The sequence below is a fragment of the Xenia sp. Carnegie-2017 genome, unplaced genomic scaffold (genome assembly GCF_021976095.1).
Source record: "Xenia sp. Carnegie-2017 unplaced genomic scaffold, XeniaSp_v1 HiC_scaffold_6, whole genome shotgun sequence".
NCBI classification, from domain to species: Eukaryota; Metazoa; Cnidaria; class Anthozoa; order Malacalcyonacea; family Xeniidae; genus Xenia; species Xenia sp. Carnegie-2017.
In genome coordinates this window covers 4,010,026-4,027,293 of record NW_025813526.1, presented here as the reverse complement: position 1 = coordinate 4,027,293, position 17,268 = coordinate 4,010,026, and the positions used below count along the sequence as shown (strand labels likewise).

Here is a 17,268-nt window from a genome sequence, read left to right as displayed (position 1 = left end):
TTGATTCCATTTCATCAAATTCACTTTGTCGTTCACCATAACAGTAAATAATTTTACTTGGAACATGATTAAAGAGCTCATCCAAATTATGAAGGATAGACCTAACCAGAAAGCTCTTACCCGACTGGCTTTGCCCACAAATATAGAAGTTAGCAGGCGTTTTGAAGCGCGCGTCCATTGTCTCGTAAATGAAAGCAAAGTTGTTTTACAAACACCTATATAGCACTCGCATGTAATCGTCTTCTGTAAAAACACGATAAACAAGAAGCTGACTGAATATGAATGAATTAGTTAAACATTGAGCATATGTACAATTGCACGCATTTTCTTTTATCTGTTGTCTGCGAAGGATGTCGTTCACACGGCAAGACATTGTGAAAACTTGGGTTTGTGCAACTCAAGGGGGGAATAGTCAGCACTCTATTATGGATTTAATAACGAATTTGGCATATGCCGATATTATCCCGACAAGAATAATGAACAGCGAAACTCTCCAGTATATTGTAGTAGCGCAAATATCGTTATACAGTACCTGGAACACAGCAACTTCGCTCTCATTTTGTTTATCGCGCAAATGCAAAAGAAATTATGGTCTGACATCTTCAACAAAAAATTGCAGATGCTGTCAAAAAGTTGGAAAGTGAAGAGGGCATAAACATCTATCATTACCATAAAATGAACATTAAAAATGATATGGACTTAGAAACTCATATGACATGTTAAAATTGTTTAATAAAACACATTGTTTTTACTGTACTATTTACATTCGACAACAAAATCTTTTTTCATTACACATCAACACTTCCTGCTCTAACAAATATTTTTGACAGAGCATGCAAAAGCACTACAAAGGTCTCACAAGCATAGGCCTGTTTTCAAATTTTTCATTCATTTGTATTGTTTACAGCATAGCTATTTTTTACATTTTGATAAGATGAGTTTTTCGTTGCTTTGGGGTTTTTTTTGCGGTAGTGGGAGAAATCCACACTGAAAAATGTAAATATATAAAAATGTACCATTTGTTGGATTGTTCCAATTTAAACCTTAATGGTGTTCCAGTAAATGAAAGAGATGCAAGAGTGAAAATATCAGCCAGAAAGAACCTTATCAGAAGTGTTGACGAGACATCTGTAATTCGTGCGTTCCTGAACATTCTATATATAGATCTTTGTAAAAACCCACTGTCCTGTCCTGTAAACTTCTCATTGTTAAACATTCTTCACGATCCATGTCCAAAGTCAAGAACTGTTGTGCTATTGTCGTCATCCGTCAACTCTTTAACGTCCATATTACCATCAGTCCAATTTATTCCCACAAATTTTTACATACATCCCCCCACGACCTCTTTGAATTTTACATCGTCACTGTCGTCGTCATCATTGTCGCTGTCTTCGTCGTTTTCATCGTCACAGTCATCACGGCCGTTAACACCTTCCTTGTTACATTTACTGCACTCCTCTTCGTTGCCGCAGTCACAGTTGTCACAATGTCGCCCTCGCCGTCATCATTATTTTCAGAATCGTTATCACTGTCTCAGCTATCGCTGTCATCTTCCACGTTCATGTATCACCCCACGTCCAACAAAGAAAAAAATGTTAACACTCGTGTTTTGGTATCGTCCATCATAGCTTCAATCGTTGTTTGTATAATCTTTTTATTTCTCTTTTTCTGCAATTGTCGTCGTCGTCGTTACAATGTTCATGCTCCTTCACGTGTTGAGCAAGTTGATATGCCACAATACAGTAGCTACCTTCGTTGTCATTCCATGTCTTTGTCAAGATCTAGTGAAGAAGAGTTTCGTGTTACCGCCGTCTAAGTATAATCACCTTATATATTTTGTTTGCTTGTTTTGTCCATTGATTCAACGCTGTTTGGTTATATGCATGTCAGTCCGTGATCTGTGACCGATTTTCTTTCATTCCTGTTGGACACCTCAAGGAAGGTCGTGAAAAGTTCAAGACAGAACGACTTTTACATGCTTAATACAATTTTACTTCTTGTCATCTCCAAAACGCTGCAGTTTTATGGCTACATTACATTGAAATTTTAAAATTTGTAGCTCATTACAATTTTGAAATCCGCCATTTTTCCCTGGAAACTTCATGTTATTTATATTTTGTGTGCTAGTGCCAGACCTAATAGAGAGCTATTCCGCACGATAATGCTGGCAAACATAAATAAAATGCCTAAAAGAAATACATATTTCACTCGTGCATTAGGTTGGATTTTAGCAATTGTTGCGAAGATAATATTTTGCAAGTTATTATCGTATTGTGCAAGACAAGGCGCGCTTTTTTTAAAGGTCTGCCTCGAATTCGTCGTAAATGTCATCATCTAAAAACTCCTCTTCCTCAACATCATTGTCGTCATTAATATCTACATTCGTGTTTGCAGTACACGACCATACATCTGTGTACTTCACTCCTGCTTTGTTACATGAACAACGTTGGGAGTTACAGCCACGTTGCAGCCACTGTTACAACCACAATGAACGTTATCAAGTAGGGAATCCGGCGCTAGGGGAATGGTCATCCATACGATTTCAGACTTGCAATTTCCCGTCACTCGTTTGCCACCCATTTTCATCCGGAGGAGTAATATCCATTTGTGGTTGTAAACCAAAAGGCCAAAGCGCAGCTTGGTACAAAAATGAAGAAGGCTGTAAGTTCCATAAACTTCCATTGCTAATCAAGAGTTAGTGTAAATATTGCTAAAGTCATTCTTATTGCATTCTGTATACAACTGAGAGGTATTTTGCAAAAAGAAGTTAAAAATCTCAGTTAAGAAGCATAAAATCTCAAAACACCGAGCTAGAACTCAACATTATATGATTCTTAGAACAAACTTAGCTACTATTTGTTTACAATATGTCAGAAGTGGTAAACTTTTGTATTTTTCAACAATCTCTTTCATAGGTTGTGATTATTGTTAATCTTCAGTTAAGGCTTTATGCTCAAGATCATGTTTTACAGTGAGCCATTTCAGAAGCCAGAAAGCTGGGGTTTTTTGCTTGGGTTGAAACTTTGTTTTATGGTAAATTTGATTAGCAAGGACTTTCATAGATAAAGTTGTCTTTGTCATACCATGAAAAGGAGAGTGAAAGAGTTCTGGCACATTGATTGAAAAAGTGATCCTGTATATATATTTCTCAACAAGAAATGTAGTTATGATTCTGATCTATACATACTAATTTACTAATTTACTCTGTGTCCTTTGATAAAAGTTTATAATGTTGATTTAAAATAAAGAATATCTGAATTATTTTTGAAGTCATTCTTTATATAATCAATGCATGGAAACAGCAACTAAAGAATGACAACAAGATCCTCTGTTAGAAGTAAGTGAGCAAGCACTTTAATGTTTAGTGCAGCTTCTAAAAGACCAAAAAAATGTTGTCCTTCTATATTTAAAAAGAGAAATTTCAGTATTCTAATCTTCCAAAGTAAAGAATGGACTTCAATTATCCTATGTGGAGTGACCTTGTAGAAAGAGTGGTCAAAACATTGAATCAAAGTAATTCTTGTGTTTAGTGAGTCTAATAGCCTGATAGCAATACTTTTAAAACATTATTTTTGCTCTTGCATCACTTTAAGCAGGTTAATCAGAAAGGCATGTACTTTATGGCATCTGTAACATAGCTGTAAGCTGCTAAATGTTTGTTCTACAATTTTTACATTTATCTTAGGCCTATGCATAATGATGTGCCTCTTTAAAAGCTTATTAACAAAAAATTCTTTAGTGCTAATGATCAATTTCTTACCAAGTTTTAGTGTTTAAGGAACAATTTATGGAAAGATGCGTTGCCATCCTTCGAAAAGTGAAGTTGCGCACGATTTAACCATGAGTTCTTAAAACTGAAAAGATTTAGGTCTAAAACAGGCTTCTCCTATGTTGATACATAAGTGCAAAGGTGACAGTTTAGGTTTGCTTCCAAAATTTTCGACAGAATTCTTCATTTCAAACTTACATTTTACTTGGAATTTATTAAGAGTCTCGCCTTTTTGCCACCTTTCAAGATGGCGAAATTTGCCTCATCATGACAACGGCAGTTAGATACATGGAGTTCCGCACCAAAAAAATGGCGACTTTCAAAATTGAAGGAGCGAGGAATTTTGAAATTCAACCGCGAAACACTAAAAAAGTGCAGCTTTTTAGAAGTGACAATAAAAAGAATATCAAACAAGTGACTTTCTATCTATTTTGAAAATTTTGCGTCCTTCCTTGAGGTGTCCAACGAAACTCATTTTTAAAGCATATTTTTGAGGCACAGATCACGGACTATGTCACTTTATTAATTTACCTGAGTCGACTCTATACTTGATTATCAATCTGCCTGTAAAACGAACGTTCGCTGTCGGAGTGATCAATGTCGTCAAGAAACTCCACATCGGATTGTCCTTGGGAAAAGCTTTCTTCGACTTCATAGTTGGTTTCCATTAAATCAATCAACTCGCTACATTCACCTTGACCTGCCATACATTCCTTGTAATTTTCTAGTGCGGTAGGATGCACGGATGTGAATAAAACATTAGCCACGGCTTCGCGTGCGATCTGAGGTAAACTGTTGGAAATTTCCGCTGTCGGAAACCAATGATAGCCGTATGGAATGGTATTGGCACCTCCGTCTGTTATTATACGTTTGTCAAAGACAACTTGATATTTCTTAATTTGATTTCTATTTACAAGTTTATGCGACCATTTCTCCCTATTTTACATTCTTCTATTTTTAAAACTGAAGGTTTTTCTACATAATTATAAATCATATCTTTTAACAAATCGAAGTTTAAAAGCAAGCTATTTTTAAAATTCAATGTAAAGCCTCTTATTTTACAGTGTTGCTTGCCGTTACTAACTGCATAAGCATAATTCTTAGGACCGCCACAGACAAATTCAGTAATGTGTTCGCCTTCACCAATTTCATTGGTCAAATCTCCTAAATAGTCTCCCAAAGGAGGCTTTGGAGAATTAGGCTTTGCAACATACACACAACTGTCAGTGTCTGCATACAGTGCATGATGTCCTAGTAAATCTAACAAACTGTAGAGCTCCAAACGTGCCCATGCAGTTGTAAAAATACCAATAAAAATATTTGTTGTTTTATTTTCTTTTTGAAACTCCCAATCACGCTTGTATACAACTTCGACTAATCATCATTCAGTAATTGTATGTCGTGAATTTCAGTGTCTGCACTATTTAGTCGTTTGTAAAATACAAGTGGATCGTGAATAAACTCCGTAATTAACATATCATTACGTTGTGCAAATTTACAACACAGCGAGTTTAAACAAAGTTTTGCTAGTGCTCTTAACCCAGGATTTTTCACAATTTTTTCCTTATGCAATAGAATTCCCTCATGCTTTAGATAGTCGTCGATATATTTTGCCTGGTCTGCGTCTGAGTTTACCCAATACGGAAAGCCCAAAGCTTGTTTCAACCTCAAAACGAAATTGACATATTCACTAAATAAACTGTCCGATGTTTCTTCAAAATGCCAAATTTCATGCACCTCCAAAATTTGTAGCCTTTTTCAATTGCCATGTTCATTTCAATGGTCGTAAAAGTCCCACAAAATGAACGCTGGTTTTCGGAATGATGGCTTTCTGCAGAGGCATTAACAGCACACCGCTTAAACCGCGGAAACATTAATTTACACCATTAACTTTGATTGAGGGGCACGGGATGAAACAAGCCTGCCGGTGCCAAAACGCGACACTTAATCAAACCGAAGTAATTTGGAAGATCTTCAAAATTTTTGCAAATAATTGTAGGGTGAGCTATAGGATAACGGTGATTTTTCATAAAGCCTTGTAAAATCGTTATTAAAGATTTTCTCATTTTCTTCGGCCTTACGAAACAGTTTAAAACCCTCAACTCTTCCACCAAAAAAGCTATCGGCAGGGTAAAGGTCTGTTATAATTTCATGTGTGTTTAAAAAATGCTGCATTTGAGGAGTTTGTCTGAGTTGCTTGAAATCATGCTCCCATATGGTTTTTACTTTATATCCTAACTCCGTTAATCTTTTTTAATGCTCAATGGTTCGGTTATATGCTTCTCTTAGCGTTGTACCTGTACGGTAAGGATTTTCACTCTTCAAATCCAGGCAAAAGGGTAGAACTCATACACGGTGTTTGTGTCTTCACAAAATCCATCGACATAATGTTTATTTAACAACGGATCATAAATAACTTTCTCCCCCCCATGACGAAGAGTGTGTTTGATTATTGCTTTTTGTTTGAAAGGAAACAAACTCCAGCCACTCAATGGAACTGTTTAAATACAGTTTATTGCTATCGCGATACATATTCTTAGGTACAATGCCAATGGTAATGATAAAACTCGCGGTGCTGTCTTGCTGTAATGACAATCAGCAAAATCATGCTTCTCATTTTAGAGTGTGCGTCTAATGGAATCCAACATATGGTAATTGATTCATTGCAAGCAGAATAATATCTTGGGGGTATTGTATAGTAAACACACACGCAGAGCGATACATTGCAAAATGTTTATTGTATGAAATTTTTATGTTTAGGTACAACGATAATCCATCAGTGCATGCATTATTATTGTTATTTATAACTGTTCGGTGTTTATTCACCATCCTGGAAAGGCCTTTGTTCTTTATCTCTGTTTCTTGGCGGCTGTAGTTTTCTCTCCATTTTCTTTATGTTCCTTTCCCCTGGATTCGGGCTCATTTTCCACCTTTCTCTTTTTCTTAATAATTCTGCTATTCATTGTAGTGTCCCCCCAGTGGAAAAGGCTACACTTTTCATCGTCTGGGATGGATTGACATCTGAGGAATGGTCTTCCCGGATTATCGATAGATTGGGAGACCCAGAGGCTGGCAGGATACCCGCATACACAGAAAGGAATCTTATTGGGCTTAAATTCTTTCAATACTCTCATTTCGTATGCGTCCATAACTGTAGGGTACCTTTCTTCAGGTCAGAACAATGTGCATCCCTCACTCCTGCATTTTACGTAAGCGCGTTCGTCCTTACTGGATACAATTCTTTCCAAACCAGCACCGCAGAAACACCGATATTTCTCAAGGGACACCATGATGATCACGTTTTGCTCTTTCTATCCTCGGGTTTAACTCCTAAATGAAAACGCAAGTGAAGCAAATGTGCTGTGAGAGCGTTTTTGCCGCTTTTTTAAAGTGTTGTACTACACATAAATTATCATTTACAGATTTTCTTTGAAGAATAGATTACACTCATACAGTGAAATGCTAAATTCACGTGTAAGATCAACACTTATTCAAATCGGCAATTTCCATTCAGTCACATTGTCAAGCATCTTCCCGAAGGTCCTTATCATTAACTGCATCGTTTCCCTTAAGATACCACACTTCAAATAGGCAATTTCCATTCAGTCACATTGTCAGGCATCTTCCCGAGGGTCCTTATCATTAACTGCATCGTTTCCCCCTTAAGATACCACACTTCAAATCGGCAATTTCCATTCAGTCACATTGTCAGGCATCTTCCAGAGGGTCCTTATCATTAGCTGCATCGTTTCCCCCTTAAGATACCACACTTCAAATCGGCAATTTCCATTCAGTCAAATGAGGGGTAAGAAAAGTTAGCAAATATTATGTGGTATTTCTATAGTACTACATTTGTATTGAACTCATTTCATTTTAATCAGTAACAATTCAGGAAGAGTTGGTCGACCAAAGAAAATAATTCCAAGGGATGTATTGGAAAATTTGCTTCAGTTACGACTTACGATTGTGGAAATTGCCAGACAGTTGAAAGTCGACAGGTCAGTGGTCTACAAAGCAATGTCGGAGTATGGGTTGTATCGAGAAAACTTTTCACAATTGTCACAAGACGAAATAGAGAAAGAAGTGGACGCCATTAAACAAAATCATCCTAAGGCTGGCGAGGTCATGGTTCAAGGGTACCTTGAATCTAGGGGTCTTTACATTCAGCGACAAAAAGTGAGAAAAGCCATTCATATGGTTGATCCATTAGGTGTCAAAGAGAGAAAAAGTAAACCAATAAAGCGTCGCATTTATACTAATCCTTTTCCCAATTATATTTGGCATATTGATGGGAAAAATAAACTTGTTAGATGGAGACTTGTCATACACCATGGTATCGATGGTTTTAGTCGATTAGTGGTATTTGCACATTGTTCTTCAAACAATCGAGCAACTACTGTTCTATATCACTTCTTATGTGCTGTCTTGAAGTATGGGCGTCCTTATAGAATTCGTACCGATCTTGGTGGCGAAAATGTTGACATCTGGCACAACATGATTTTAACACGAGGCAATGAAACTAAGCCAGTTGTTGTAGGGAATTCAGTGCACAATCAGATAATCGAAAGACATAACAGAGCACTAAATGAACAAGTTCTAACAAGTTTTAGATCTGAATTTATGCACTTGAAAGTGAAGGTGTATTGAATGTCAATAATGACACGGATATATTTTGCCTCCATTCAATGTATCTGCCACGAATCAACAAAATCCTTGACGAGTTTGTTGCTGCTCACAACAGCCATAAAATATCTACAGAAGGAAACAAAACACCTGAACAATTGTTTTGGGTTAACATTAGAAATGCATACCATGAAGATGATATGCTACCAAACACAAGCAATCTTGACATTGAAGAACTAGCGTCAAGTGATTTACCTCACGTCAATGTACCAGATATATCATGCCCTTTGCAAGGTGACTTAAAGTTGCAAAATTTTAGTACATTCATTCAATCTCTTTCAGCAGTGAGCGGAAAAGCAGCATACCTTGAGGCTGTTCGTTTCTTGGGACAGTCAATGCTTGATGAGCAGAACCCTGAAGATTTGCATGCACAATAGATGACTTGCCTTGTTTACTTTTGCTAGCAGGCAGATTTGGTCTAGGGCTTTTGGAGAACATTAGCAACAATGGTCAACCTCTCTTGGGATTGATCTGCCAGCCAGCAAAACGTAAACAAGACAAGTCATATATGAGTAGTAAAAAAATATAGTCTTCACTTACTATTTTATACAGTAATGACATGCTAGGAGGAATATAGATACGTCAGTTAGAAATACGTTGTTTTACATCATTACCAAATCGTAAATTAAATCAACACAAATATTGCTTAGACTCTAACTTCAACAGCTTTCTTATACATGCATGTCTATGGAGCACCAAATGTAGGTGAGTTCAGAATCCCATCGTTCATCATTTCTTGAAATTCTTCATAACTAAGATCATCTTTATCATTATGAAGTGGCAAATACAAAATGTGAGCGCAGGTGTTGCTTTTGGGACGAACATCTTCCCAGAAACAAATAGTTGGTTTGTCATGAAATCCTAAGGGAGGCTCTTCCTCCAACCCAGTTGCAAAAATCATAATCATCGGCAAAGATACAAGAGGCTCTGAAACATTGGCAAAGCAGTTTGCTAGAGAAAAATAAATAAAAGTTGTACTTTTGAAATGGATTGTTCGTCAAAAAGCAATTATTTGATAACACGTTTGATAACAAGCAATTGAATAACGTTTATTATGCAATTAATGCCTGGGGCATTAAATAGACCCTAGAGGTTATAGATACGAGGCGTTTATTTCATTTCTATCACTTCGATCTTTTAAGGTGATGGAAAAGCTTTTAAAGTACCTTCGCACTCTTGTAGATAGTCACGCCAATGCATTATAACGAGCTCCTCCTTTCACGTCTTCGACAACCATCTTCTGAAAATCTGGTGTAAATATTCTGTCAACTTCTATCGCGGTCAGCGGCTTGCTACGATGGCGGAAGTATGGGCGGAAGAGAAGTGGATTTCCTTTACTAAGCTAAGAACACCCAGTGTTTTAACCCGTCCTTGAACTGCTCAATTGCACTTCTCGCTTTATCAATTACAAAATTGACAAAGCTCTTCCACAAGCTGTTTTCTTGTTTCAAACTTTGGAATGCCGTGAAAGCCAGCTTGTGCAAAAACATCAATGGCATCATCAGATCCTACTATAGTTGCAAACGTTGTTTCTTCTGTAGTAGCACTGATCTACAGATGGGAAGTATGATTTGTGAAAATGCCAGCTCAATATCGAGATACAACGTCAGACTTTTCACTTTTGATAAAAAAGCAAATATTTACCCGTTCTATGATACTTTTTACTTCACAATCTTGTACGTCGTCGATACATGGGTGGCAATTTTCTTCACCAAATACAATGAAGTCATACATAGAGGGGGATAGACAATGTCCTGCAGTTCCACCATTACACAAGGAAACGGAAAGAAGTTTTCCACATTGAAAATACAAGTTTTTCCTCTTTGCTGGATGTAAAGGAAACACAATTATGCTGTTCGATACGTGCTTTTGTAGCTATGTAGCTAAATTGACAACGTACATTAATCCCTTCGGCTAAATTTAACAAAAATTTATATCTACGTAATTCAGTTTTAGCATGAAGACAATCAACGCACGACTACCTTCTTGGTTTATAACCAGCACCTTTTTCGAAGGCAATCCCAGGAACGCGTTCGAAGAAAAGGCTCCTGAAACTGCAAGGCGGAGAAATTCTCGTGTCGGCCCTCCTAGATACACAGCACCCTCGCTAGACCCGATTTCGTCGGCAAACATGACAGACAACGGACGTGAAGGATCAAATTTTTTTCTTCCTAGCTTGGCAATACCGTCTTCAAATACATGCTTGCGGCGAACGTTAATAATGTTTTTAGATATGGCTACGTCACAGGATTTTCCAACCATCACTTTATCTATGTGGTCATTCAAAACAGTACTAACCATTTGTTGCGCGCTTGAATCGCTAAAGACAAATAACCAAGTAAAAAAAATTAGCATGGCATCTTGTCTTCCCTTAACGCTTTTTTTAGCTGATTACCATACTTTGCTAAGCCCATGCTATTTTGAATAGCTGCCTGCACCTCATCGTTGTCATCATCGCTAATTTCAATGGGGTCTGGATCAAGCAATCCTAAGAATGACCTAAAAGAATTTAACACAGAAGAAATTTGTTACAGGACACTCTTTCATAACAGCATATACATTGCTAAAGATAAGCTGTACATAATTACTCGTTTTTTATTCTACTATGTCATTGTAATTATCATGCATATTAATAAACTGGAAATAACATAGTCGTTTGTACGTTATCATGTTTTTAAAGTCATAGCAATAAATTTGTCATTCCAAAATAGCTGGTGAATATATAAACCAACAATCACAAACAGAAACAGTAAATCCAGACGTTGCACAATAATTTTTAAAACAAAAATCAGTAACATAGTGTGTATCCCAACCTACTAGTGTAAAATGGTATCTGACAGTAATACATACTGACCTATAGTGATTGCTCTCAATGGTGGAAGTTGTATGATGGCTAGTTGATCCCTCTGAAAAACTTTGTGCAGCACCTAGTATAGTCATCGATCCCTCATAATGACTTTGTGCAGCGCCAGGTATAGTCATTGATCCCCCTGACACACTTTGCGCAGCCCGAGGCGTAGACATTGATATATTTAAAAGTTCGTTATCAAAATCATCCTGAAATTTTCATTCAAGGCAATGGCAATATACATTGAAATAGAAAAGAAACCAACACTACAATGAAGAACAATTACTGCTACAACAGACATAGCGAAAGTATCACCCTATATGACTCACTTCAACAATTAAAGCTCCATCAACATCCTCATTTTTCCCAATTTTAATTTTGGAAATGATGTATAAACATCCTTGAGAACACAGTGATATGACCTCTGGAGCATTCCATTGGAAGGAAGTTGATGTCTTAGGAATGTAAAGGTTTTTTGTACCTTTGGTTATTCTATAAAGATAAAACAAATTAGCTACTTTATAATTGGACACTTTCTTCTTCAATAAATATCATGGTGGAAATAAAAAATATCATCATTACATCATATCATCAAAAGTATCGTAAATAATGTCTAGCAATGACTCAATCACAAATTTTGTGCATATTGATATTGGTGACAGAATTCAATATAAGTGTAGTAAAACATAAAATACTTGCCCTAAGTAGTCAAATGGCAGCAGTTCACCAGGTAGCAAGTCAAAACTGAGGCAAATATGCTTGTTATTTCACGGGTAACATCCTTTGCTACCCATGGAGTTTAATGAGATTTTTCCAATTAAACCCATATTAGCTAAGCAACCTTGGCTATTTCCACGAGGAATTGGAATATCTTTGCCATTTTCTGATGGTAAAAGGCAAACAACATCTTTGTGTAAAGCTTTGCAGACTTTGATTGGGATGTTGATGACCTTTTCCGTTTTCTACCACCAACATTTGAATATTGAATACAACTGCTTTCAAAAATCGATGGAAGAGGTCTGGTCTGTAAGACATAATTCATTTGATTGATTGCCTGTAGTAAATTGCCATTGAAAAGCCACATTGAATCATAGTTATATAACAATGAGGTGCATTTATAGCAATTTTTTTAAGCAGACAAAACAAGGTGTTAAAAAAATTTTGATAGTGCAGTCATGCATGATAATAATCAGACAAACATTGGCCAACTTACAGCGCTAGAGCTACTTGTTCTACTTTGTGACAACTGTGTGAGCGTTGTCTGACGCTGTGGCTGTCGCTGGGGCTACGGTTGGATTTTGGAAAAAACTTTAATGTTAGATAATAATTTAAACGTTTTCAACGGCACATATTTCACAAGAAGCCTGCACCCATATACACTAGAATGTTACCTGTGGTTCATTATTATTTTCATCGGCAGTAGCTGCATCAGAGGACTAAAATTGTAAGAATTTTATCACGTAAAATCGACGACCTCGTTATTCGACGCATATCACACAACATTGAATATTTACAAGTATGAACGGAGAATATTTTGCTTTGTATCTTACCTCTTCATGTTGATCTCGCAGTGCCTCGTGTACTGCTCTTCCTACGGCCTCGGTAATTGCTCTTTGGAGATTGTGCGTTTGAGACATATTTATTTGACAAAAAAGACAAATAGAAAACACGCCGAGCGGGAAACTTACAGACAAAATGAAAATTTTTGCGACAAGCGATCTAATTTCAATAACGCGACAGTGCGGAAATGAGTGCTTATCCAGGGGGGGACTGAGAAAATTATTTTATTGCTTGCTGACGTCATTTGGCACGCCAAGGGTCTCGAAATTATTTTGGTTATTTATAAATAACCATTTTTCCGCGTGCGCAGAAACTGGTTATTTATAAATAACCATTTTTTCGCGTGGGCAGAAACTGGTTATTTAATAAATAACCAATTTTCGGCGTGTGTAGAAAATGGTTATTTAATAAATAACCAATTTTCGGCATGTGTAGAAACTGGTTATTTAATAAATTTCGATGTTTTCGATTAAAAAATTTTCGATGTTTTCATAAAGTGGTTATTTAATAAATAACCAATTTTCGGCGTGTGTAGAAAATGGTTATTTAATAAATAACCAATTTTCGGCGTGTGTAGAAACTGGTTATTTAATAAATAACCAATTTTCGATGTTTTCATAAAGTGGTTATTTATTAAATAACCAAAATAAGAAATTGGTTATTTAATAAATCAGGGAAAATCACAGGGTTATGCGGTTAAATAATAAAACCACAGATGGCGCCCCATACATATGAGGGATCATTACCGGACAGTGCAGCGTCCACACTTAAAGCTTTAGGGTTTGAAGGTTTTGAGAATATTAAGGCATGTCTACGGTTACTAGCCACTCTTCCAGTTACTTCTTGTGAGTGCAAACGCTCTATTTCAGCACTTCGCATGCTTAAAACTTACAACAGAAGTACGATGGTTGAAGAACGCTTAAATGGACTTGCACTAATGGGAATACATCAGGAAATAGAGCCTACTGTTGATGAGGTGATCAATAAATTTGTGTATGGAAACCGGCGATTAGAACTGAAATTGTAAAAATTTGACTCTTTAGGCTTGGTCATTATAGTTTTGACGAGAAGGAAAGAAAGAGCTTCTAATTTTTTGTATAGTCATGATATCTCATAAATCTTAGTGACAAACGTGTCACTTAGCCTTAATTTTGTATATTAAATAATTTCACTATGGGTAATCCTCTGAGCCTGCGTGAAACCATTTTGAAATTACTTGTACGATGTATTGCATCATTTTAATATGTCTATTCAAGTTTGAATTAGGAATATTGGATGCAGTATTTCATCTCTTTCTCGTAGCACTTTTTAAAAGAACATTGAAAACGTCAATTTATGTGTGTCATACACAGCACAATTGCTTTTGTATCTCTGTGAAAATGGTACAAATATACAACATCTTCTGTCACTAGACTTTTAAAATGACCACCACTAAGGTTGTCGAAACGTCAGTCAACATCAACACCAACAGTCCTTCTAAGGACTATACTAACCAGGCGATCTACATCTTAAAATATATATGATGCGCGTTTTGATGAAGTTACCTAACATACAAGAAATATTCACCTTTTGTAAGGTCTTAATTAATGCATATGCGTTTTGATCTGGGAATAACAACAACTTTGTCTAATTGTGATACTTGTGAAGGAACAATTGACCTTATGAAAGACCAAATATTTAACTTCATCATTAACAGGGTTATTGACATTTGGAGTCATGCTCTCAAAGGAATTAATAAGTTAACTGTGTCACCAGTCAATAGCATATCTTTTCCTAAACAATACCTTTTTATAAAAGAAATCAGTTTGAGCTTGGAGTATCGTCAAAATTTATGGAAATTGAATGTTTAGGTCAGCGTTTCGACGTTTTCTTTAGCGGTGGTTTTTGTTACTTTTCTGTTTAGCAAAATAACCATTAGATTCAGATTATGTGTGTGCATATTCTTGGGGCGAGGTTAAAGGATTAGAATGACAGGGATGATGTAGAAAACTGAGCAATTTTACATCTTTGAAATGTCCCACGTTGTCGCTTTTTCTAATCAAACTCCTGTTGCTTTGTTGCAAAGGTGTGAAAGGCGAGTATCTGGCGCCTTAAAACCAGACTGCTCTCTTTTTGTTTAAGGCTTCTCATTATGTTGAGGCTGTCCATGTCGGAATTGCATTTTCACGTGGTGAGGGTGCCATTTCCTAGGCATGCTGATGAGCTCTGATATAGGGTGAAACAGTCCTTATAATTCATCATATTAACAATGTTGCATTAGCAGAATTTTTAGCTAATGCTACCACGCCCATTTATTAAAATTTTGTTCGACCATGCCCTTCCGACTAAGGAATTAAAAATCCTGGACCCGCCCCTGTAGAATATAGAATATTTTACATCACTGCTATTTAAGAATAAAAACATTTTTTGACAGGTGTAAAGGTCAGCTCTTATGAATAGTCAAATAGTCACTTACTGGACACCAATTGAACATATTATAAAATACTGCATACACCTGGTTCTCTGGTGTTCGACGATTTGATCCTTCCTCACTGAAAGGTTTCAGCAAAGTGGTTAATCTTCTGGGTGTTAAAGTTTGTACTTGGCCAGCCTCAAAAATATTCAAAAATGTTAGAAGTGCACAGCCAAGCTACACATAAAAATTGAAGTTGCGTGAATACAAATACAAAATGCTGATTTTAATCAACAAACAATTCCTCACCTTTGTTTCAAATAATGGTCAATTTTCAATAGTACATGAAATTATGTTACCTGGTAAATGCCAATTTTTTCAAGCCTTCTTGGAGTTCAACAATGCAAGCTTCAGAACTTCTTTTCAGGAGAAAATATTTTGTGTGTCATATCATCAGGAATAAATCTTGGGATCTTGCCATTCTGAATAACACTTAAACCTTAAACATAAAATTTCAAATTAATTCTTTCTACAACATGTAATATTTCCCTGGTGCATAAAGTATCTGTAATTATAAAGAAGTGTTACAAATTCACAACGCACACAGCAGTATTCCAACTGGGACATATTTTTCTTGCATCATTTCTCTTAAACCCTTGTCAAAGAACATGTCTTTTATTTCCATTTATATTAGGCAAAAGAGCTCCTTGCGAGGGCCACCATGATGATCATCAGCCACGTATATATCTGCAACATATTCTTTGGGATAAAATATATATTAACAGAATTAATGCAATGATGGTTATAAAGGTTATTCTATAATATTTTCAATTGTTGGTAGTTTGTTGGTATGACGACATTACTAATATTTGATGATACTGCTGATGCCGATGGAAAACTAAAGCTAGATGTGATATGAATGCATAGGTCGCAAGTATATTTTCCCCTAACCTCCACCCATGCTTGACTACAAATCTTTTGCACCCCAACAATTGTTAATCACAGTGAGGTCACGGCAATTTGGTGAATAACGAAAAATTTCAAACCCACAGTAGCTTTTAAGTTTTGGATATCTGATTGGTTGTCCATATTGATCCAGATCATCAGACGTTATTTTCTGAACAACTGTTTCCTCATTGTCATCCAAATCCAATCGGATTTTTTTCACACCTAGACCAGCTTTATACAAAACTTGTTTATCAAACGACAATGGTGTTTTACGGGATGTTATCTCAGCCAAGCACACAAACGTCTGGGTGCACGAAGTTCCCTTGGCCACCCGCTTATTTCCACTTCTTGGATTAATCGTTGAAGAAATTGCTCTACTTCTGCTAGTGTGTCGGCAAGCATGACAAATAGAGACTCGCTCTTCCATGGCAGCAGCAGCATTACTTGTTGATTCACTCGCACTGCTACTATCGTTCGCTTTTTTGGCAAGCAGCACGTAGGAAAATTCGATCTCCAATGGTACTTATACCTAATCGAATCAATTCGTGATCAGATGCTGCCAGCATGTCGCTCACCTCAATTATTTGACTTAAAAAGCTTGCTGTTAAGGTTGACAAATTAACTGACTGAAGAATGTTCTCCATTGTATGTTAGATTTTTAAAAAAGACTCAAAGAAACGTTCTTAAATATAGCTTTAGTCACAGTAAGTTAAGCACATGTAGGCAATCAGGTGTTTCCACTTTAACAATAGATAATGACAGATCACTGACCGCATGTACAACAACATGGTGACCACATGTACAACAATATGAGCAAAGACATGATTCAATACAGCACCACAACATAATAGTGACCTTAAGATTTAACGACACGCTCATCTACAACGCGAGCGGAAATTAATTTTAACCAATGCGCATGTGCGGGCGTTGTTGAGGTTTGTCGTGCTTCTACGACGCGGCGTCTTTGCTTAATCCCACGTCGTCCTACATCGAAGGTGGAATTTTTCATAAAAAAAGTTTTAAAGTAAGTATTTCAGCTTTTAATTCAACTGTTACAATTGTCTGTGG

The 17,268-nt window shown here is 36.6% G+C and overlaps 2 protein-coding genes across 2 annotated transcripts; both read right to left on the bottom strand.

Annotated features, from left to right (window-relative positions):
• Window positions 1-9,024: 9,024 nt before the first annotated feature.
• On the bottom strand, window positions 9,025-9,662 carry LOC124458351 (G2/M phase-specific E3 ubiquitin-protein ligase-like). Its single transcript, XM_047008382.1, has 2 exons — window positions 9,619-9,662; window positions 9,025-9,403 (listed from the first exon to the last, which is right to left on the bottom strand). The coding sequence occupies exons 1-2, from the start codon at window positions 9,650-9,652 to the stop codon at window positions 9,138-9,140; spliced, it is 300 nt and encodes a 99-aa protein (XP_046864338.1). The 5' UTR covers window positions 9,653-9,662; the 3' UTR covers window positions 9,025-9,137.
• A 2,470-nt stretch (window positions 9,663-12,132) lies between these two features.
• Window positions 12,133-13,102, bottom strand: LOC124456922. Its single transcript, XM_047007228.1, has 4 exons — window positions 12,851-13,102; window positions 12,692-12,736; window positions 12,514-12,585; window positions 12,133-12,324 (listed from the first exon to the last, which is right to left on the bottom strand). Exons 1-4 carry the CDS (start codon window positions 12,935-12,937, stop codon window positions 12,133-12,135), a joined length of 396 nt encoding a protein of 131 aa, XP_046863184.1. The 5' UTR covers window positions 12,938-13,102.
• Window positions 13,103-17,268: the final 4,166 nt, after the last annotated feature.

Excerpts from the sequence above, each read along its gene's own strand:
- LOC124458351 (XM_047008382.1), bottom strand. The coding sequence starts at position 9,652 with ATGCATTGGCGTGACTATCTACAAGAGTGCGAAG. Across the intron at positions 9,404-9,618 it reads CTATCTACAAGAGTGCGAAG|CAAACTGCTTTGCCAATGTT; the intron begins GTACTTTAAAAG and ends ATTTTTCTCTAG.
- LOC124456922 (XM_047007228.1), bottom strand. The coding sequence starts at position 12,937 with ATGTCTCAAACGCACAATCTCCAAAGAGCAATTACCGAGGCCGTAGGA. Across the intron at positions 12,586-12,691 it reads AAAATAATAATGAACCACAG|CCCCAGCGACAGCCACAGCG; the intron begins GTAACATTCTAG and ends ATCCAACCGTAG. Across the intron at positions 12,325-12,513 it reads GAACAAGTAGCTCTAGCGCT|ACCAGACCTCTTCCATCGAT; the intron begins GTAAGTTGGCCA and ends TATGTCTTACAG.